Raw genomic sequence first — 22596 nt, 5'->3', positions numbered from 1 at the left:
GATACGCGGATACAAGGGAATCTACATGCAAGAGGTCTTTATGGCCGGAAGAGATGAAACGGGCGCAAAAGAAGATAAATTGCCCCAAACGCGCACGCTTCCGCCCCCAACTAATCACGATTCCCACCAGACCACAGCCCAGTCTTCATGATGCTCTCCATTGCCAACGCTTTTTTTTTTACCATTCCCGTCATGAGAAGCGAATTTAAGGGTTCTGCTTGGCGAAGTCGACGCCCTTCTTGATGTTCTTGGCCAGATCCTGGACGCAGACATCGATGAGCTTCTGCTCGTAGGGGGTAACCTCACCGACGGGGAGAATCTTCTCGACACCGCTGGGGCCGAGCTCGACGTTGGAGGCGAAGAAATCGCAGCCCTGGTCCTTGAAGAGCGGGCTCTCGACGAACGTGGGCTCGATGACGCCCTTCTCGCCCTGGGCAGCACGGAGCAGGGACTCGGCGAAGCGGGCACCGGCCATGGCCATGGAGAGGGTGGCGGAACCAGCACCGCCCTTGGCCTGGACAACCTCGTCACCACCGAACTGGACACGCCTGACGTAGTCGTCGAGCTCCTGGCCCTCAAGCTTGTGGCCAGCCTGGGAGAGCAGAGGAACGATGGTAGCACCCGAGTGGCCGCCAATGACGGTGATCTTCTCGTTGGCCGGGTCGGAGCCCTTGAGCTGGGAGATGAAGCGCGAGGCACGGACAACGTCAAGAGTGGTCACACCGAAGAGGCGCTTGGGGTTGTAGACGCCCTTGGACTTGAAAACCTCGGCGGTGATGGGGACGGTGGAGTTGACCTAGCTCTGAGTTAGCAATCATAAACAAATGAAGGATATCACAAAAACCATACCGGGTTCGAGATGATCAGGACGTTGGCGTTGGGGGCGGCGTCAGCGGTGGCCTTGGCAAGGTCACGGACGATGGAGGCGTTGGTGTTGAAGAGGTCTGTGAGTGATCAGCGCGGCTGCGATCGGCGATTGCTGGGGGAACAATTTTCATACCATCACGGGTCATGCCAGGCTTGCGGGGGACGCCAGCGGGGATGAGGACGATCTCGGAACCCTCGAGGCACTCGCGGAGGCCAGAGGGAGTAGGGTCGTAGCCCTTGACCTGAATTGTGGGTGAGCGGCAGGCTCAATGGCAGAGCAGAGGCGGGCAGCGACATACGGTGCTCTTGGTGTTGATGTGGCTGACGTCGGCAGCAACACCTACAGCGGCGCGTTAGCGGAGGGCGGGTCGTCGAGATGTCGTCGGAGGACGCGGTACGTACCGGGACCGCCGCGGATGTCGTACAGCGCAAGCTCAGAGACGCGCGGGTTGAGCTTGAGCAGCAGCGACAGAGGCTGGCCAATGCCGCCTGCAGCACCAAGGACGGTGACCTTGGAGTTCTGCAAAAAGGGCGTTAGCAATGGACTTGGGACGCGGCCGGCGCAGACGAGGGCGCGGGCGGAGCATCTTCGAGCTTGCGTACCTGCCTGGCGGAAACGGAGAAAGCCCTCCGCTGGGCGGCGCCGAAGACCTGACGAGCAGCGAACATGGTGATGGATGCGGGTGGGACGTGGAGGCGGGAGGCGCGATGGAGAGAGAATGTGTGGGATGGATGGAGACGGCGGGTGTGAGGAAGTTCTGTTGGCGTGTCGGCACGGAAGCTTGCGCCCAGCTTGGCGCCGCACAATTCTCGGACGCCCGGCCGCTAACTACTGTAGGTGCCCGGTCTGCTCCCGCCTGCCAGACCCTGGCGCCAGCTGCTTCACCGCGAGCACTGAAGCACTTGCCCGGGCGCTCCCGAGGCCGTCGAGCTAAGCATTTGCGGGGACTGCTCCCGCCAGAGGCCAGCTGCCAGAGCTGCATCTGGAGCTGACGCGGGTGCCCGGCCGCCGCTACCGTCATGACGTCTTCAACCCGGCTCCCGGGTTGAAAAAGAGCGTTTCTTGCGCGCTCCGTTCCGCCAAACTGCTCCTCACCATGCCCGTGGACCACGAGAACGATCTTCTCTTGATCACCTGCGCCTCTGGGAAGCAGGCTTCGCGCCTGCTCCCGCTACTGTACGGCACGTGGAAGCGCCTCCGCCTAGTCGTCAACTCGCCGTCATCGGAGCAACGCCTGAAGCAGCAGTACCCTGACGCCAGCGTGACTCAGGCCAGCCTGGAGAATGTCGACGAGGCCCGCCGCATCATGGCCGGCGTGACCACCGTCTTCCACATCGGTCCCTCCTTCCATCCGCACGAGACGGAGATTGGCTATTTTATGGTTGATGCGGCCGCCGAAGAGGCCCGGCATGGCACGTTCAAGCACTTTGTGTACTCGTCGGTGCTCAACACCCAACTGCGCAAGATGATGAACCACGACTGCAAGCGCTACGTCGAGGAGTATCTCATGGAGTCAGGCCTGGACTACACCATCCTTCAGCCCACTCACTTCATGGACACGTTTCCCGTGGCACAGCTGCTGTCGCAGCCGGAGCCGCTGTACCGAGCCAACTGGAGCACGAGCGTGCCCTTCTCGTTCATTGCGCTGCAAGACTTGGCCGAGGCGGCGGCAACCGTGATTGAGGAGAGGGACAGGCACTACTTGGCGCAGTATCCGCTCAGCTCGACTCGGACGCTGCCGTACGACGAAGTGATCGGGAACGTAAGCCAGGCAATCGGCAAACATATCAAGGTCGAGACGAGGCCGGTGATAGAAGCCACCAATGCCCTCCTGGACATGCTCTTTGGCGGCGCGGACAAGGCTCACCCGAGAACGAGGGACGCCGCCCAGCGGATGGTCCTGTTCTACAACTACCACGGGCTCAAGGGCAACCCCAACATTCTCGAATGGCTGATCGGACGGAAGCCGACGGCCCACGCGGACTGGGTGCAGGCGCAGGTGCAGAGCGTGCAGAAGCTCAGGACTGGCTAAAACGAGCCACGGTACTGTGGACGCGTGATCTGGATTTACGGCCGTAGTTGTTGGTTTCTTCTCTCTCACGGAGTCTGGTGTTCTCTACCATCAGATCAGCTGGGCGCACGGGCCTGCTGGGCGTTGCGTCACCCCTTCACATGCTGGGGCCCCGGTCTGGGGAAGCCACTCGTAGATAGCAACACCAAAGCTCAGGTTTAGGCTGGTGGCCATTGCTCCGAGCCTCAGAGTGGCGTCTGCATGCATGGCAACGGCCAGTAAAGCATTGCTGGCCGCGCAGCAGGCTGGGCCGCCGTGTGCGCGTGCCAGCCTCGGCCAATCAGGCGGGCCGTGCTGGACCTCGGCTCCTGCCCCAGGCCGGCGCGCAACAGCTCCTCGTCGATCCCGAACTGCCAGCTTTGCCAGTTCCCGCCGACCGAGGAGGAAGACGCTCAGAGGTAAATATTCGCACCTAGTGCCTCTTACCTTGCTATCCGCACGCTATCCCCCCAGCCCGAGTCCTCATGTTTAATGCACTAAGCCGGTCTCGCGCCTCTGCATCCCTCCTCCGCACGCAGATCAAGCCCGCGACACCATCTCTCAGCAAGGTACTTCCTCACGCTCCCCGGTGCCCCGCTACCGTGCGACCGCAAGCTCGCTAACCCCGCGCCTCAGTTCACGCTCATGGCTCCCGCGCGGAAACAATCCTCCTTGCCTGCTGGTATGTCCGCCCGCCTTTGTGCGCTCCTTTCCCTCCTCTTGCTCACGCCGTGGCTCGCACAGGCTACAAGGAGGACATCAGCAAGGGCCGCATGCTCCGCTTCGAGGAGTCTCTGCCCCGCTTGCCCGTTCCCACCCTCGAAGAGACCGCGAAGCGCTACCTCAAGTCCGTACACCCCTTGCTCAACACCACCGAGTACGAGAGCACGAAGAAGGCTGTTGAGGAATTCGTCCAGCCCGGTGGTGTGGGCGAGACTCTCCAGAAGCGCCTGGTCGCCAGGCGCGAGGATGAGAGTGTCAAGAACTGGATATACGAGTGGTGGAATGACGCCGCCTATCTGGCCTACCGGGACCCCGTCGTGCCGTACGTGAGCTACTTCTACTCGCACCGTGATGACCGCAAGCGCCGGGATCCTTCAAAGCGCGCGGCCGCCATCACGACCGCCGTGTTGGAGTTCAAGAGGCTCGTTGATACCAAGGAGCTGGAGCCCGAGTACATGAAGAAGCTGCCCATTGCCATGTCCAGCTACGAGTACATGTTCAACTGCTGCCGCATTCCCGCAAAGCCCGCCGATTACCCTCAGAAGTACGATGCCGCCCAGAACAAGCACATTGTCGTCATCCGCAAGAACCAGTTCTTCAAGGTCGATCACGAGGTCGATGGCAGGCAGCTCACCACCGCAGAGCTGGAGCAGACATTTAAGAGGATATACCAGAAGGCCGAGAAAGCGCCCGCTGTCGGCCTCTACACGAGCCAGAACAGGGACGTGTGGACCGAGGTACGTTGGAACCTAGCAAGACGTCGACTGGAGCATAGCTAACAGTGTCAGGTCCGTGAGCGTCTCATTGCCGCCCATCCCTCCAACGAGGGCGTTCTCAAGGCCATTGAGTCTGCCTCCTTCGTCGTCTGCCTCGACGATGCTTCACCTGTAACCCTCGAGGAGCGCGCGCATCAGTACTGGCACGGCGATGGTGCCAACCGTTGGTTCGACAAGCCGCTTCAATTCATCGTCAACGACAACGGCACTTCCGGCTTCATGGGTGAGCATAGCATGATGGATGGCACGCCCACGCATCGCTTGAACGACCACATCAACATGCTCATCACTACGAACGCACTGCCCTTCGACGATCCATCTGTCCGCTCGAACCTGCCGGAGCCCGTTCCCCTCAACTTCAAGCTCAACACTCGCCTGCAGGAGGACATCAACGATGCGCAGAAGCACTTTGATGGCCAGATTGGCGCCCATGAGCTCCGTGTGCAGGCGTACCAGGGTTACGGCAAGGGCCTGATCAAGAAGTTCAAGTGCTCGCCGGACGCATACGTGCAGATGGTTATCCAACTGGCCTATCACAAATTCTATGGCAAGAACAGGCCAACCTACGAATCCGCCGCCACGCGTCGCTTCCAACTCGGCCGTACGGAAACCTGCCGCACCGTGTCGGACGAAAGCGTAGCTTTCTGCTCGGCCATGGCTGATCACTCAGTCTCGCCTGAAAAGTGCCGTGAGCTCTTCCGTGCCGCGCTCGATGCACATGTCAAGTACATCACCGACGCCAGCGATGGCCGAGGTGTTGACCGTCACCTGTTCGGCCTGAAGAAGTGCTTGCAGTCTGGTGAGGACGTGCCGTCCATCTACAACGATCCGACTTTTGCCTACTCGTCGCACTGGTTCATCTCCAGCTCCCAGCTCAGCTCCGAATACTTCAACGGCTACGGCTGGAGCCAGGTCGTTGACGACGGCTGGGGAATCGCCTACATGATCAACGAGAACAGTATCCAGTTCAACGTCGTTTCGAAGAACTTGGGCTCGGAGCGTATGTCCTTCTATCTCAACGAGGCCGCCGGCGACATCAGGGACCTGATGCTTCCTTCTCTGGAGGCACCCAAGGCAAAGTTGTAAGTTTGGGTAATAGAGGGCGTAGATGGAGAGGGTTAGCGTGTAAGGGTGGATCATGTTTTGAATTGTTTGGAATAGAACACCTCCGTCCCGGAATCGACCGACAGACGGTCGGTGGGTGGCCTCATCAATGAGAGATTGGGAGGGTTAGCATAAAAGTCACGTCTGTGAGGGTGACCAAGACATGGCTTAATCAGTCATCACGTTTTGTTTTGCACACTGCGGATATATGATGGATCTGCACGTTTATTGTATGATCTCGAGTCTCAGAGTTTACAAAATGTACAGTTCAGCTTATAGGCCAAGTTGTTCAATTGGAGTCAAAGACCAATGTTTCAATCTACTACCGGGTATCAAAATAGCACAATGAAATCCCACAACACCCCGGCTTTTGAGCAATGGCGCAATTGCTTCCTATCAGGACTAAAAGCTGTCATCAAGATCCAGGTTCCTGCGCACAATGCTCGGGCTATCTTCCGTCATGTTCGAATCCGTCAGCTCTCCTCCACCCGCGGTCAGCAGCAGGTCCTCAACAATCTTCTTGCTTGCCTCACGTGCAGGGGTTTGCATGAGGCGGCTCTGAGGAACGTGGAACTGCATCGTCTTAGGTGGACTAAATTCGGTCTCACCCTCACTGTCGCTGTCCCATGTAATGAAGTCTCCAACGCTCTTGGCTCCGCCGGTGAATTTGCTGGCCGTACCAAGTCCGCCGCCACCACTCTTGCCGGGTGTTCGGTGTTGTTGATAGACGCTAACACCCGGGGTTCGTGGCGTCTTGACGGGAGAGAATATATCGGCGCGCAGTTGTGGAGCAGGTGCCTCAGGAGACGACATAGGCGAGGAGTCGAACGCCAGGCGTCGCCTCGTGCGATTGGCAGTCCCGGGAGTGGCGGCATTGGTACCGGCACCACCAGAGTGCGTCTTCCGTGCTGTGTGCGGCGTAGCAGCGATTCGATACGTCTTGTCGAGCATGCGATGAAGGAGAGGGTCGTTGTTAGAGTCGTAACGTGTGTGACGCGTGTGCTGATCGTTTGAGCCAGGCGCGAATGGAGACGACTCTGGCGTCATGGACATGTCGGGTAGGACGGATTGCGAGACCTTTCCAGGAGTTGTTGGAGCGCCGAGGACAGTACCTTCCTCGGGCAAGCCGCTCGCCTCGGACGACATGTCATCTTCACCACCGCCAGAACCCTCACTCTTGTCCACTTGTAGCTCACGCTTCAGCGCCTCGTAAGGGGAGGGATAATCGTCGGTGAAAGAGGATCTGGGAGGGTTGCGGGGCGTCTTGGCCATGGACGGCGAGGAAAGTAGTGAGTCCTCAAGCCCTTCGTCGTCGTCGTCGTCAAATTGGCTTGGGCGACCGGTGGCGGAACGGAGAGTACTATCGGCACGAAGCGAAGGGCTATCGTCGTAAGCAGCGGAAGCATGGGTCACATCGTCGGTGGTGTCGTCTGCAGCGGCGGGCTCCTCGTAACCAGACAACGAGACATTGGCGCTGGCTTCGAAGAATTGCTTCCAAAATTTGGAGCCCTCCCACACGGCCTCGGAGTGTTTCGCGTACTGTTCAACCACGGGCAGGATGCTCCCGGTGACTATACGATGGGCGCGGCTGAAGTTGTGGTCGATTTCTGGGCGCATGGTCAGCGCACGCCGCAAGACGCCGCGGCAGCAGGGTGGTCACCTTGCAGTGTTAGGGTAATAGATTGCTCGAGTTTCTCCAGCTCCTCGGTCAAGGTGAGGTTGCGCTGGGCCATTGCGCTGTTCTGCGCCATCATGCTACTGGGGCGCGACATGGTGGTTAATGGTGGCCGTTGTGGAGGGGCTGGGCTGCAGCATCGGCAAAATGTCAACAGAGGCGCCGCGTAAATTGTGGCCGCCGCCACGGCGTGGCGCGGCGCGCTCCGTTTCTGACGCGTCTCCCTGCACCCCAACCCTTCACGCATTATTCCCGCCAACGCTTCTCCGCACTCTGCACTACCCCACACCGTGCCACAACGCCATGCTTGGTCTCATCGCACGACTCCGCACGTCCGCTGCCTCTGCCGGCGCAGCTGGCCCCGAGCTGCTGCTGCATAAAAATGCGCTCGCTCGGCCTTGCGTTGCGGCACTCCAATTGCTTCACCCATAGCTCCTCATCTGCTACTACGCCATCATGTCTCCCCGCTTTGCGCCAAGGAGCCTGCTGAGAGCTTCGACTCAGCTCACTGCTCCCCCCGCCCGGCCGTGGTCACGTTCCTTTGTGAGCACTCCTCGGCTGCAGAAGACTGCCATAGTCACTGGCTCCGCAAGAGGCATGTTAGTCAAAGTGCCTGCGTCTACACTTATACCCTGCTCACTTTTTGATAGCGGCAAAGCCATCGCTATCCGTCTTGCTGAAGACGGTTACGACGTCACCGTCAATGATATAGCACACAACAAGGCTCAGGCCGAGGAAGTTGTGTCACACATCAGGAGCTTGGGACGCAAGTCTGCCCTCGTCATCGGCGACGTTTCCAAACGTGCAGATGTCAGGAACATAGTCAAAACTTCAGTGCAAGAGCTTGGGCCATTGGACACCATGGTAGCCAACGCCGGCATTGCTCAAGTCAAGCCGCTGCTCAAGCTGACTGATGAAGACTTCCGTCGAATGTTCGAGGTCAACGTCTACGGAGTCTTTCACTGCTACACCGAGGCAGCCAAGCAGATGATTGAGCAGGGCGGGGGCGGAAAGCTAATTGGCTGTGCAAGGTACGTAAGTTCTCTCCTCGGCATGCTGGCTTGCTAATCCCTGCCACCTCAGCATCGTCGCTTTCAAACCCTTTGCCATGCTATCACACTACTCAGCCTCGAAATGGGCTGTCCGTGGCCTGACCCAGGTTATGGCCATGGAAATGGCAACTCATAAGATCACCGTGAATGCCTACGCGCCCGGAATCGTCGGTACCGCCATGTGGGACTTGATAGATGAGGAGCTGGGCAAGACAACTGGCGCTAAGAAGGGCGATACCATTAAGAAGTACACGAAGGAACTGATTGCTCTTGGCAGGACAAGTGTCCCGGAAGATGTCAGCAAAGTTGTCAGTTTCCTAGCTGGGCCAGACAGCGAATACGTGACCGGACAAACCATGGTCGTTGACGGTGGTATAATCTACACTTAGGCTTAGGATAGGTGCCTACAAATTCGATCACAATGGACATCAACGGAGAGGGCTGCGTCGCGCGCCGCGGCTCAGCCGGCAACGATTGCACAATCCAAAGAGGGCCCTCACTGAACGTGAGAAACTTAGCAACCTACGGAAATATTCCGCCTCTACAAATGCGGGGCAGCTCAAGAAGGTATCGGTAGCGAGCCTGAATATCTGTCGCAGCGCCACGCATGTGAGGCCCTCGGAAGACATAACTTACAATCGGCCTCTGGACCATACTCCCCCGTTGCAAGAAGGGATCCCTGCTTCTCTTCTCTGCTTCTCAAACTTACACCTTTCCGCAGTCTTCCGTGATGAACATCACAATTACTAAAGACTGCTAGGGCTTGATGACGACCCTGTAAACCATCGCCTGATTTGTTCCGATGACTGCCGGTTGAAGGTCTATTTAAATCGGCTCAAGAACATTTGTTACCGTTCTCACAAGACCTTCATCTACGCATTTTACAAGAGCGAGTGAAAATACAGACACCTCTGACAAGTGCTTTACGATACCATCAAGCACAATGGATCGTAAGTATATTCAAATACTTTAAGGCGAGGTTCTATTTCGCAGGTGCTAAGATATGATCGAGAAGGTTCTCGAATTGATGTCGTCAAGAAGTGGATTTCTCTTTTTCCCAATGGCTCGTCGAACGAACTCGCATCCTTGTTTACCCAGGACGGTGAATGGACCGACCATGCCTTTGGCGTACGTGCTAGAGGGCGAGGCGGCATTGAAGATCACTTCAGCATGTGGATCAGAAGCGTTCCGAATTTTACCATGACTCTCGAGCGGTCCTGGGAGGTTCCGGAAGGAGTCGTGGCTATGTACCGCGGGAAGGGAACAATGGAGAGGGACCTTCCAACCCTAAAGGCGAACGGTACTCCATTCGAATTCCAGGGTTTCGTCTACTTTCAGTTTAAGGGAAACCTTATTCAGTCTTTGGATGAGTCGTACACCCGCGTGTACCAGGAAATCCCTTCCCCGACTTCTTACCGTGTAAGGTCCCGAATATGAGAGGGGATGAAAGGCCAAAGGCGGCGCAGCAAAGTCGACACTACTTTGTCTAGTATCGATCCGAAACTTCCGGCCCACCCATGGACCGATTCTAGCCACTAGTCCGCTCGTTAATTCATGATAAATCTCTGTAAACTTATATCTTAGTAGACTCTTTTTCTAGCTATAGCAACTGTTTTTATTACAGTTGGTAATAATCGTGATATACGTGTGGATTAACCGTAGTATGCGACGAACACGTAGATAGGATGTAGAGGTGCTACGGTATTGTGGGAGGTATTAAGCGCTCTTAGGCCTATATAATGGAGGAACCTATCTCTCAGCCTTGCGTTGTTACACGAATTCGAAGAGCTATAATTAAACGGGGCGAACCTCAGCAAGGCGCAGTAGGAAATAGGCAGTAGGCAGCCGGCATCAGCTACAAGCTGTGCGATAACATGACGCTCTCTTCCGTAGTTACTTGCTTCCGTCTATATACATCTCTATCCCGGCCGTACGATAGACAGCCGTTAACAAGAGGACGCTAATGCGATAGCTTTCGCTAGTTTACTAGACGTCCCGTTGAATAACGATTTGTTAACATTATTAGATAGTTCGTCGAACCTAGGTAGAGAGAAAACGGACCTCTTAAACCATAATCGCCAAAATCGGTATATTACTAAATTACCTACATTTTAATTTTTATTTTCTAAATTATCTATCTATTTACTAAATTAACTAGATTTTAAAACTCTTATTAAATTATCTAGATTTATATCGTATTATAACTTTTATAATACTTATATAATATAAAAACTAGTTAATTTAATAAATAATATATAATTATAATTAATTTAGTAAATATATCGGTCTAGATTTATTAAATTATCTAGTTTTTTATAAAAATAAGTAATTTCTCGTCTATTTTCTAACTAAATTATATAAAATTTTTAATTATACTTTTATATAGTATTATAAGCTTAAGTTTTAAATTTAGTAATATTTAAAGTATATAGTAGCGAGAAATTTACTTTATAATTTTTTTTATATAAATAAGCTAATTTAAATATTATTTTTTTTAATAAAATTAAATTACTCGTTTAAATAATAATATTTAATTACGTAAATTTTAAATTAAATAGATTTTAATCTTAAATATTTAATTTAGAATTTATATAATTAAATATTATTATTTAAACGAGTAATTTAATTTAAAATATTTACGTAATTTAAATTACTTCTAAAAATCGCGTATATTAGTCTTTTTTAGTCTCTTTTTAATCTTTTTTTTAATAAAAATCGCGTAAATAACGTAGTTACTAAAAGATATATATATATCTATTATATTTATTAATTCTTTTAATAAAAAATAGCTACTATAGTTAAAATACTACTATTTTAAGTTAATTTAATTTTTATAAATTAGTAAGATACTAAAAATATAGTAAAAGTATATTTAACTAGTTATAATAAGTTCTTTAAGTAGAATAAAGCTAATAAAAAATAAATATACTAGATATATAAAAATAAAAAGTAATTATTAAAAGTAATCTATATTTATCGCGAAATTACTAAAAGCGATTTTCTAGTTTAAAAGTAATTCTCTATATATAAAGTTATAACTAGTTATCTTATTTAATAATAGTAAATTACTAGTATAAGACGATATAAGTCTTAATAACGCGGTATTAAACCGTATAAGTACTAGATAAAATAGTATAGATACTAAATAGATAGTATAAATATTAAATAAGTAGCGTTAAGACGATATAAATACTAGTTAAGACGATATAGACGCTATTTAGCTAAATTACTCGATTAGTAGTCTATACGAAATATAGTATTAATATAAGTAGCTATCGTTTACTTTTTATAGAATACGCTTTAATCTAGAATTCTATTAAGAATTAAGATAAATCGTAGTTAATTTTTTATACTAGTTTTATATAAGCTTAAACTAACTATATTACGTTTCTTTTTAACTTTTTAATTTTTTTCTCTACTACTAATCTTTATTATAATCGACTACTATAATACTAATCGCGCTAATCTATCGTCTATTAATATAGTTTTTTTAACTTTTAAAGCCGTAAAAAAAGCGTTCTTTTTTACTATTAGCGATATTAATAAAGTTATAAAAGTAGATAAAAATAATAATAAGACTTAATATTCTAGCTTTTATTATTCTATTAATAATACGTATTTATTTCGTATACGCGCTACTATATTTAGTAGAGTATTTAGAGTTATATATTTAATACTTTATATTTATTTAAGGTCTATATAGATAAATACTAATATTAAGCGTTTTATTAATTTATTAGCTATATACGTTACGTAAAAGATTATTTTTATAGTAAATAATAATAATTAAATATTTATAAAGACTCTTTAAAACTCGCTACGTTTAACTAGTAGTAATATTATAGACTTAAAATAGATATACTAAATAAAGATATATATATTTAAAATTACTAATAGTATTAAAAAGTATACTTATACTAAGATATTTATACTACTACGTAAGATTATTTATTTAATAATAGCTATTTACAAGCGTAGACGATATAAACGGCGTACGTAACGTAAATAACGCGAGTATAATATTTATACGTATTACTATTTTACTAAAAGCGACGATATTAAGGTTTATAATAATAGTAGTAGTAATACTAGCGGTAATACTAGCGGTAATACTAGCGGTAATACTAGTAGCGATAGTAAAACTTTTTCTCGTCGTTTTAAGAGTTACTTTTACGCGTTTATTATAATTCTTTATATTTTTAAATATATAAAACTAGTTCTTTTTTTTAACTCGATCTACTACTACTTAAAGTATAACTTATATATCTTTATTACTACTACTAAAGACTATAATAATAAGATTTTTTCTATTACGTAGAACTTATATAGCGGTAAAATAAATAAAAACTAGACGTTTTTTATAAAAAATCTAGACCGCTATATAAAAATTAATAGTAGCGAGCGACTTAATAAGCTAAAAGTTAGTAATATACTACTATAATCGTAACTCGTTATAGCTAATAATATATTAGATTAGTATTATAAGTAATTATAACTTCTTACTATTAAAAGCCGTTAAATACTATCTTTTAACTATCTACTACTATTATTATATTCTATATCTTATAAAAAATATACGCGATAATTTTAACGCTATATATAAAAGCTTCTTTTAATACTTAATATAGATATCTAAGCGACGCTATTTTAACTATTTTATAGTCGATTTTATTACTTATAATAACGACTATTTTATATTTTTTTAGTAATATACTAGTAGAGTATTAAACGCGTTACTTCTAGCTATATAAGTTTCTTTACTTTAAATAGATAATAAATAACGTTATTAAGTTAATTAACTCTAAACTAATAAAGATTTATAAAAAGCTACTATTTTTTTTACTTTAAAATATATATCTATACGTTATAAATCGCTTTTTTAAGCGTTAGTTTACTTAAGTATCTAAAAAGTAAGAATATATAAAATATTATAACTAAGTTTATAATATAGTATTAAACGATAGTAGACGTATACGTATAATTATATTAATTAATATTAATAGCGTAGTAATTAATTCGTTACTTAATAATAAGTAATATTTAATTAATATTAGATATCGATTTACTAATAATAAAGATATTTTATTAAAGATTTTACTCTCTTATTTATATTTTATATTTAAAGACTAACTACTTATATATACGTATACTTTATACTTTACTATTAAAATAAAAAAACGTATTAACGTATTAACTAAAAGTAGATACTTAATTAGTACTATTTATTTTTTTTAAAAAGTTTTAAAATATCTATAAAAAGTCTTTATAACTAATTATTACTAATAATCTCTTTTTAGAGTTAATATTATATTTAGTTACTATATAATATATAGAGCGGTCTAAAAAAAAGCGTATAGATCGTTATAATTAACTAATAAAGCGTATTTATTATTATATTAACTATAATAAAATATAATATAGAGTAGCTTATTATTAAAAGCCGTTTAATCTACTTATAATAATATCTACGCGTAAAATACGTACGTAAAAGCGTAAGCGTAAGTAAAAGAATATATAAGAGCTAGCGTAAAAGCCTCTACCGCGTTTTACGCGTCGACGCTAGTAATAATAGACGTTTACTTATATTAAACGTCGTTATAGACGCGTAGAGAACTTATTAATAGAGAGTAACGATAAAATTAAAAGCTTTTTAGTAAATAATAACGCTAGTAATAAAAATACTAATAAAAACGCTAATAGTAATAAAAATATTAATAGTAAAAAGAATCTTTTAGAAAATAATAATACTAGTAGTAGTAAAAATAACTTTAATAATACTACTAAAAGCGTAATTAACGTTAGAGAGACGATTAATAATATAATTAAGATTAATACTAGTAAAAATAATAATACTAGCGAGAATAATAGCTAAAATAGTATAATTATACTATAAGACGAAGAAACTATTAGACTATAAATATATTATTTACGTCTAACGCGTATAGTTATTACTACTATTTTAATAATATTATCGTAATTATCGTCGCTACTATTTTCGCCGCTATAAACGTTTTTATTTAAATTAATAATCGTAATAGTAGTAGATACGATATTAAATAAGCTAGTAAATATAATACTAGATTTATCGCGGCTAGTAGTAGTAATAATAGTACTAAATAAGCTAATAATAATAATATTAAATAAGCTAGTAGTACTAATAATATTAGATAAGCTAGTACTATTAAGTCTACTATAAAAATCGACTTATAAACGACTAGTAATTAACTATAATATTTTAAATAGTAATACTAGACGTATAAGATAAAAAGATTAAATAAAAAGTCGCTTTTAAATCGTATAAAGAATTACTTTTAAATTATATAACGAGAATCGTTTTTAGATTATATAATAAGAGTCGTTTTTAAATTAGTTTATAATCTAAAAGTAATTCTCTTTATAATTTAAAAAATATATATATATCTTTTATAAAGTATTTACGCGAGTCGTATTTTTAAGCTATTTCTATTAATTATAAGTAATAAATATATAAAAAAGTAAAAGAAATAGTAACTTCTTATAAATTATAAGTTTAATACTATACTAAGTATTATAAACGGCTTAGTAGATAATTTATATATATAATTTACTAATAGTATAGACGGTCTAGACGACTTAAATAGTCTAGACGTATACGATATAGACGCTACCGACTAGATAAAATAATAAAAAATACGTACGGTTTAAAGAGTTACTTTTAAACTAGAAAGTCGCTTTTAGTAATTTTAAATTAAATATAAGTCGTTTTTTATAATTATCTTTAAAAATAAAAGATAATTACTAAATAGTAATACTTTCGCGATTTTTAAACTAAATAATATATCTAAAAACTAAATAGTATATTACTACTAAAATCTACTAAAATCTACTATATTTAAACCGCTATAGAACGTTAACGTAATAAGAAATATAATTATTTTTTATATTTTTATAATACTAGAAATACTAAAAAATATTAATTTAATTTAAAAAATAGATTTTATATAAAAACGTTAACGTTTTAATAATAAAATATTATTTAGAGTTTAAAAACTACTATTTAGTCTAAAAATCGCGAAAGTACTACTATTTAGTAATTATCTCTAAAAATAATAACTATAAATTTAAACTATATATTAGAGAGAAAAAAGATAAGTAATTTACTTATTTTATATAAATTATAAGCTAATTAATAAGAAAATACTATTATACGCCGACTAAAACTATATATATATACTAATCTAGAATTATACTATAACTAGTAATTTAACCGTTTAGTTAAATTACTAGTTAACTATTAACGTAATTTAATTAAGAAGAATTCTTAAATATAACTAAATTTAATTCGTATACTAGAGCGAATTAACTATAAAGTCTAAATTAACTACTAATAAGTATAGCGTATATAAGATACGGTAAAATAGAACGTATTTAGCGATAATTTATAAATAATTCGCCGTATTTAAGTAAGTTTTATACTTTACTATTAATTTACTATAAAAATCGACTTAGAATAGTCTAATTACGCGCTATTATTTTAGTAATTTACTAATTACTACTAAATTACTAAAATAATAGCGCGTAATTAGACTATTCTAAGTCGATTTTAATAGTAATTAGTAATTTACTAAAATAATAGCGCGTAATTAGATTATTCTAAGTCGAATTTTACTAATATATAACTACTAGTTAGTTTCTATTACTAATAAGTTTAAATTTTAATAAAAACTAAACTAAATACGAGCTATTAATACTTATAGTACGTAATATATCGACTAAATTACGTATAATTAATAGATAAAATACGCTACTTCTATAGAATACACTTAATTTAGCTAAATAACGTTAAATATTTTTAAATCTAGTAATTTACTTTAGATATTCTTTTAAAAATAGTATATACTACTAGTACTAAAAGATATCTAGAATAATACTATACGGCGATTCGTAGTCTATAATTAAAAATAAATAAGATTTCTACTTACGAACTAGATCTAAATAAAATATTAGACTAAATTAATAGAGATAAGTAATTTACTAAAATAATAGCGTTTAATTAAGAAATAAATATAAAATCGTATATATTTAGTATCTACCGGGTCTAAATAGTACTTTTAAATCTAAATAGTATACGTCGTAACTATATATATTATTAACTATCTTATTTAGCGATAGTTAATTACTAGTATAAGTTCTAGTAACGTCTTAGCGACGCGGCGTAAGCCTAGCGACGCGGCGTTAAATCGTATAAATATTAATAAGATAGTATTAAACTATATAAAAGATAGCGTAAGTACTAGAAAACGCTATCTAGTTAGTAGTTACGCTAGACGTAGCTAAATTACTCGATTAAATATCTAAAAACTAGCGATTTAATTATATAGTATTAATATAAGTAGCCGCCGTCTACTTCTACTAAAACCCGCTTTAAAAACTTTATTAAGAATAATAATAAGTCGTAGTTAATTTTATACGCTAGCTCTATATAAGCTTAAATTAACTATATTACGTTTTTCGCGTCTTTTATTATTCTTATTAATCTTTTCTTTCTTACTACTACTATTAATCTTTATTACTATCGCCGCCGCTATCGTCGCTGCTACTAGTAGTAGTAGTAACGTCTTAAGCTATCTACTAGTAGTTAGTATAATTTTTTAAAATATTACTATCGTTAAAAACGCGTTTTTTCTCGCTATTAGCGACGCTAATAAAATTATAGCTTTAGAGAAAAATAATAATAAGAAAATATACGTTAGCTATAAGTATTTAATTAATAAAAACTACTATCTCTTTCGCTTACACGCTTCTTTTATTTATAAAGTAGCGACTATAATAGTATTAATCTTTTATAAATATCTATAATTCGTAATAATAAAAATAAACCGACTAATTAACTAGTCTACGCGGTATTTTATATTTAAAATTTACTTTATAATAACTATTAATAGTTAGATAACTATTAAAACTCTTTAAAATATATTATTTTTAACTAATAGTAACGTTATAAAGATAAAATAAATAAATTAAATAAGAAAACGCGTATATAAGACTATATATAGTACTAAAAAAAATATATATTTATATATATATAGTCTATTAGTAGAGATTTATAATCTAATAAAGTTTTATCTTAATATTAATAGTAAACGTTACGAGCGTAATACGACTATTATTTTTATAATTAATTTTAAATTTAAGAATAAAAATAAATTAAATTACTTTAAAAGCTACTTTTATATATTTTTTATATTATACTAAAACTTAAAAAGAAGTTTTTAAGATAGAAGTATTAGAAAAATATATAACGTTAATACTTTACTACTACTATTTAGAATATTACTAAATACTATATAAAAAATAGTAGTTATAATTAAATAGAAAAGATAATAAAAAAGATATAAAATAATAGTTAGAATTAATTATAAAGATTCTATCTACTATAAATAAGTATATTCTATATATTAGAATTAGTTACTAGTTAGCTAGACTATAGTATTAGTATAAATAATAGAGTAGCTAGTAGCTAAGAGAGATTTACTTTATAAAGTTAGACTATTAGCTATTTAAGTAGATTAGATACGTTTAAAGTTTTAGTATAAAATAATTTAATTTATTTATAAGTTCTACTATATCGCTTAACTTATATTTTAATTTTATAATACTTTATAACTATTAATATCTTTAAATATATAAAATTAATACTTTTTCTTAATATAATCTACTATTACTTTTAATATAAGTTTAGTATTTTTATTACTATAGTAAAAAACTATAATAATAAAATTTTTTTAGTCGTATAGAGTTTATATTTAAATAAAATAAATAAAAACTAAACGTTTTTTATAAAAGATTTAAACTATTATACTTAGCTTAATAGTAATAGTAAATTATAGTAGTAATTTAACTACTTAAAGATAAATAAATATTATTAATTTATAATAGTAGTAATTATAATAGCTATTATAGTAATTAACTACTATAATTATAATAGCTATTACTATAACTTTTACTAATAGTATAAGTATATAGATTAATATTATAAGTAATTATAACGTCTTACTATTAAAAGCTATTAAGAAGTATCTTTTAAATATTTACTACTACTACTATACGTTTTATTTTATAAAAAATATACGTAAAAAGTTTAATAAAATATATAAGTAATTCTTTAGATAAATAGTATATATATTAAAGTAAAGCCGTTTTAACTATTTTATAGCCGATCTTATAGACTATAATAATAATTATATTATATTTTTTAGTAATATATTTATAAAGTATTAAACGCGCTATTTTTAGCTAGCTAGATATTCTTATTTTAAGTAGATAATAAATAACGTTATTAAGTCTTTTAATACTAAAATAATAGATATTTATAAAGAGTCTTCGCTTATATTACTATAAAAGCTCTATTTATACGTTATAGAGCGCTTTATATAACGTTAATTATTTACTACGCGTATAGAATAAAATCTTATAATATATAATAAAAAGCTTTACGTAGAGATATATAAGAGATTAACTATTATATATATAATACTCTTTAGTAATAATAAAATAGTCGTAATTAATCTAGAAAATAAATAATTTATAATAAATATTAGTTTATTTAAAAAAGCTATTAGCGATTTACTAGTATATATATATTTTATCTATTAAGATTAATTCTTTATTTACGCTTATACTATAAGCTTTATAAAGTATTATAGATAATAATATTATAAGATTAATAAAGACGTATAAAAAATCTCTTTTACTAATTATTACTAATAATTTTATATTTAAGAAAATACTTTCTCTAATTATAGCGTAATAACTAGAGCGATTTAAAAAAAAAAGCGTATAGATTATTATAATTAACTAATAAGACGTATTTATTACTATATTAACTATAATAAATAAGAGTATAAAGCGGCGTATTATTAATAACTATTAAATTTATTTATAACGTTATTTACGTATAATATTATTTAAATATAAAATTTTTAAACGTAAGAATCTTAAACGTAATCTATATAGTAATAGTAATAATAATAATAATAAGAGATAATTATCTATATTATACGTAAATATAAACGCTTAAAGAATAAAATTTTTTTAGTAAATAATAATATTAGTAATAAAAATAATAATAAGAAGAAGAAGAAGAAGAATACTAATAATAATAAAAATACTAGTAATAATAAAAAAACTTTTTAGTAAATAATAATACTAATAAAAATAGTAGTAATAAAAACGACTTTAGTAGTACTATTAAAAGCGTAATTAATATTAGAGAGACGATTAATTATATAATTATAGTTAATACTAGTAAAGAAAATACTATTAGCTAAAAGTCTTATAGTAATAAAAAGACTAATAGTATAATCTAGTTAAAAGATAAGAAAATAGTTAAATAGTAGATATATTATTTATATTAAACGTATTTAGTTAATACTACTACTTTAATAGTATCTTTATTATTATTATTATCTTTATAAACGCTCTTATTTAGACTAGTAGTAGTAGTAATAGTAGATACGATACTAAATAAGCTAGTAGATATAATATTAAATTTATTAATAGCTTTACTACTATTAGTAGTAATAATATTAAATAAGCTAGTAGTAGAAGTACTAATAATATTAGATAAGCTAGTATTATTAAGTCTACTATAAAGATTAAATTATAAACGACTAGTAATTAACTATAACGTTTTAAATAATAATATTAAGCGTATAAAAAAAATAATTACTATTTAGATCGTATTTATTTAAAAATATACTATTTAAATCGTTATATTTATTTAAAGATATACTATTTAAATTATATCTATTTTATAATATATTATTTAGATCGTAACGAGAAAAAAGATATCTATTTATTTTTTATAAAGTATATACGCGAGTTATATTTCTTAATCTATTTTTATTAATTATAAATAATAAATATATAAAGAATTATAAAAAATAGCGACTTATAAGCTTAATATTATACTAAGTATTATAACTCTCTAGTAACTTAATAGCGTAAATAATCTAATAGTATAGATGATTTAAATAACTTATAAAAGATTTAAATATTACTCTAACTAAATAAGATAGTTAATAATATATATAATTATATATATACTATTTAAGTTTAAAAGTACTATTTAGACTTAGTAGATACTAAATATATATAATTTTATATTTATCTCTTTAATTAAACTATTTTAATTTAAATTTTAGTTATATATCTAAATAGTAGTAATATTTAATTATAATTACGGTTTAAATACTACTAGTAAAAAATATATATAATTTATCGTTAATCTTATTAATAAAACGTATTTTTATATTAATTTTTAAGATTTTTATATACTATACTACTATATATACGTATTTATTATTATATTTAATAATTTATCTCTAAATTACGTAGAAAAATATTATTTAGTAGTAAACTACTACGTTTCTTACTATAATTCTTATTTTTTATAATTATTTACTATAAATTTAATATCTTTAAATAGTAATACTAAATTAATTATAGCTAAAATAGCTATAAAAAGACGTAAAAGATCTTATAAAAACGCTTATAAATATTATTTAACTATTTAGTAGTAATTATATTTTATATAAAAAAGTAAAAAGAAAAAAAACGCTATTAAAGATTTTTATATAATTTATTAACGCGATTATATTATTAAAAGACGTAAATAAAACGATTTTAGCGAAAAAAAATAAAAAATATAACTTTTTAAGTAATTTTAGTAAAAAAAACGACTTTTTTTAATAAGTTTTATAGTTTTTTTAATAAAAAAAGTAATTAAAGAGATTAAAGTAAATAAAAAAGCGATTAAAGAGACTAAATTATATAAAAAAGTAACTAAAGCGACTAAAAAAGCGACTAAAGAGACTAAATTATATAAAAAAGCGATTAAAAAAATTAAAAAAGCGACTAAAGTAATTAAAAAAGCAATTAAAAGAGTTAAATTATATAAAAAAGCGATTAAAAGAACTAAAAAAACTAAAAAAACGACTAAAAGACTTTTATAAGTAGCTAAAATAACTAGTAGTTATTAAATAGTAATATAAAAAACTAGTAAATACTAGAAAATATTTAAAAAAGCGACTAAATTAAATAAACTAGCTAGATATTATAGAAATCTAAGTAAATATTATAAAATTTAGACTAAGATATACTATTTAAACTAATAATAAGTTAAAATCTAGTAAGTAGTTAATAAAGCGACGAGTTTTTTCTTAATTTTATTCTTTAAATATATAATTTAAAGCGTTTTATACTTAAATTATACTTTAGTATAAAAAAAATAGTTTATCTTATAAATACTAGATAGATTACTAAGAGTAAAAATAAGTTACTATAATTTTCTATTTTTATAGCGTTTTAATATTAAAGAGTTATATTTTACTAAAAAAAATAGTATTTAAATCGACTTATTTATATAAAAAAAATATAAAATAAATTTCTCGCTACTACGTACTTTAAAAATTATTAAATTTAAAACTTAAGTTTATAGTAGTATATAAAAGTATAATTAAAATTTTTATATAATTTAGTTAAGAAATAAACGAAAAATTACTTATTTTTATAAAAAACTAGTTAATTTAATAAATTTAAACCGGTCTATTTACTAAATTAACTATAATTATATATTATTTATTAAATTAACTACTTTATATATTAATATAAAGCTAGTATTTTATAATTTACTAAATTATTTATAGTAAATAATTAGATAGATATCTAGATAATTTAAAAAATAAAAATTAAAATATAAATAATTTAGTAATTTACTTACTAAAGTAACTAAAGAAAAAATATATAAACTATTATAATTAACTTTATAAAACGAGCGGACGGTGCTGTGGTTGCCATTTTCGGCACCCTTTGACTCTGGTTTGGGCGACGTGGTCACCAGCGAATCCGTCGCTGCTTTAAGCGAGGGCCCGGCGCTAGAGGCAGACCCCTGTCACCCCACCAATTTTCTCCCCATGCACGACCGCCACGCCGTGCCGCTCCAAAGAAGTGATGCATGCTGCGCGACGATCCTTCAGCTCCTGCAGACCGCCGTTCTATGCTCGCAAGCAGCCCGAACAGGCAGCAATGTCTCAATATCCTGAGGGTACTGGATGCTGCGCCTTTGCCTTAGGCATACCGTCCTCGTGGTGGGCATGCATCTATATAAGCCCATCTCATCCCCCTCCAACGCAGTCACTCGACAAGCACACAGCCATCCACACAAGAGAGACCGGCCTAGTCTTGCCTGATTCTATCTGCCTCACTTCCCTTTCTCTGCGTCCTGAGAAGTCCAGCGGCCCTCCAACCTATCTCGGCCGTCATGCCACAGCGACGCGCGGCGCCTGCGGCTTTATCAGGACATGGAG

The 22596-nt window shown here is 37.0% G+C and overlaps 5 protein-coding genes across 5 annotated transcripts; 3 read left to right on the top strand and 2 right to left on the bottom strand.

The window, feature by feature from the left end:
* Positions 1-205: 205 nt before the first annotated feature.
* Positions 206-1536, bottom strand: LTHEOB_10217 (Lactate/malate dehydrogenase; the record flags this gene model as incomplete). The annotated part of the gene is made up of 6 exons (XM_035506838.1): positions 206-796; positions 850-944; positions 1001-1109; positions 1167-1207; positions 1270-1387; positions 1471-1536. 6 exons carry the CDS (start codon positions 1534-1536, stop codon positions 206-208), a joined length of 1020 nt encoding a protein of 339 aa, XP_035367986.1.
* A 428-nt stretch (positions 1537-1964) lies between these two features.
* Positions 1965-2900, top strand: LTHEOB_10216 (Nucleoside-diphosphate-sugar epimerase; the record flags this gene model as incomplete). Its single annotated transcript, XM_035506837.1, has 1 exon — positions 1965-2900. One exon carries the CDS (start codon positions 1965-1967, stop codon positions 2898-2900), a length of 936 nt encoding a protein of 311 aa, XP_035367985.1.
* A 503-nt stretch (positions 2901-3403) lies between these two features.
* Positions 3404-5503, top strand: LTHEOB_10215 (Carnitine o-acetyltransferase; the record flags this gene model as incomplete). Its single annotated transcript, XM_035506836.1, has 4 exons — positions 3404-3487; positions 3555-3600; positions 3663-4378; positions 4430-5503. 4 exons carry the CDS (start codon positions 3404-3406, stop codon positions 5501-5503), a joined length of 1920 nt encoding a protein of 639 aa, XP_035367984.1.
* A 420-nt stretch (positions 5504-5923) lies between these two features.
* LTHEOB_10214 (Dash complex subunit ask1) lies at positions 5924-7293 on the bottom strand (the record flags this gene model as incomplete). The annotated part of the gene is made up of 2 exons (XM_035506835.1): positions 5924-7128; positions 7182-7293. The coding sequence occupies 2 exons, from the start codon at positions 7291-7293 to the stop codon at positions 5924-5926; spliced, it is 1317 nt and encodes a 438-aa protein (XP_035367983.1).
* Positions 7294-7652: 359 nt separating this feature from the next.
* LTHEOB_10213 (Acetoin dehydrogenase) lies at positions 7653-8637 on the top strand (the record flags this gene model as incomplete). The annotated part of the gene is made up of 3 exons (XM_035506834.1): positions 7653-7795; positions 7847-8227; positions 8280-8637. The coding sequence occupies 3 exons, from the start codon at positions 7653-7655 to the stop codon at positions 8635-8637; spliced, it is 882 nt and encodes a 293-aa protein (XP_035367982.1).
* Positions 8638-22596: the final 13959 nt, after the last annotated feature.

Source organism: Lasiodiplodia theobromae (genome assembly GCF_012971845.1).
Source record: "Lasiodiplodia theobromae strain AM2As chromosome Unknown scaffold_37, whole genome shotgun sequence".
Lineage (NCBI taxonomy): Eukaryota > Fungi > Ascomycota > Dothideomycetes > Botryosphaeriales > Botryosphaeriaceae > Lasiodiplodia > Lasiodiplodia theobromae.
This window is presented reverse-complemented; position numbering and strand designations above follow the sequence as displayed.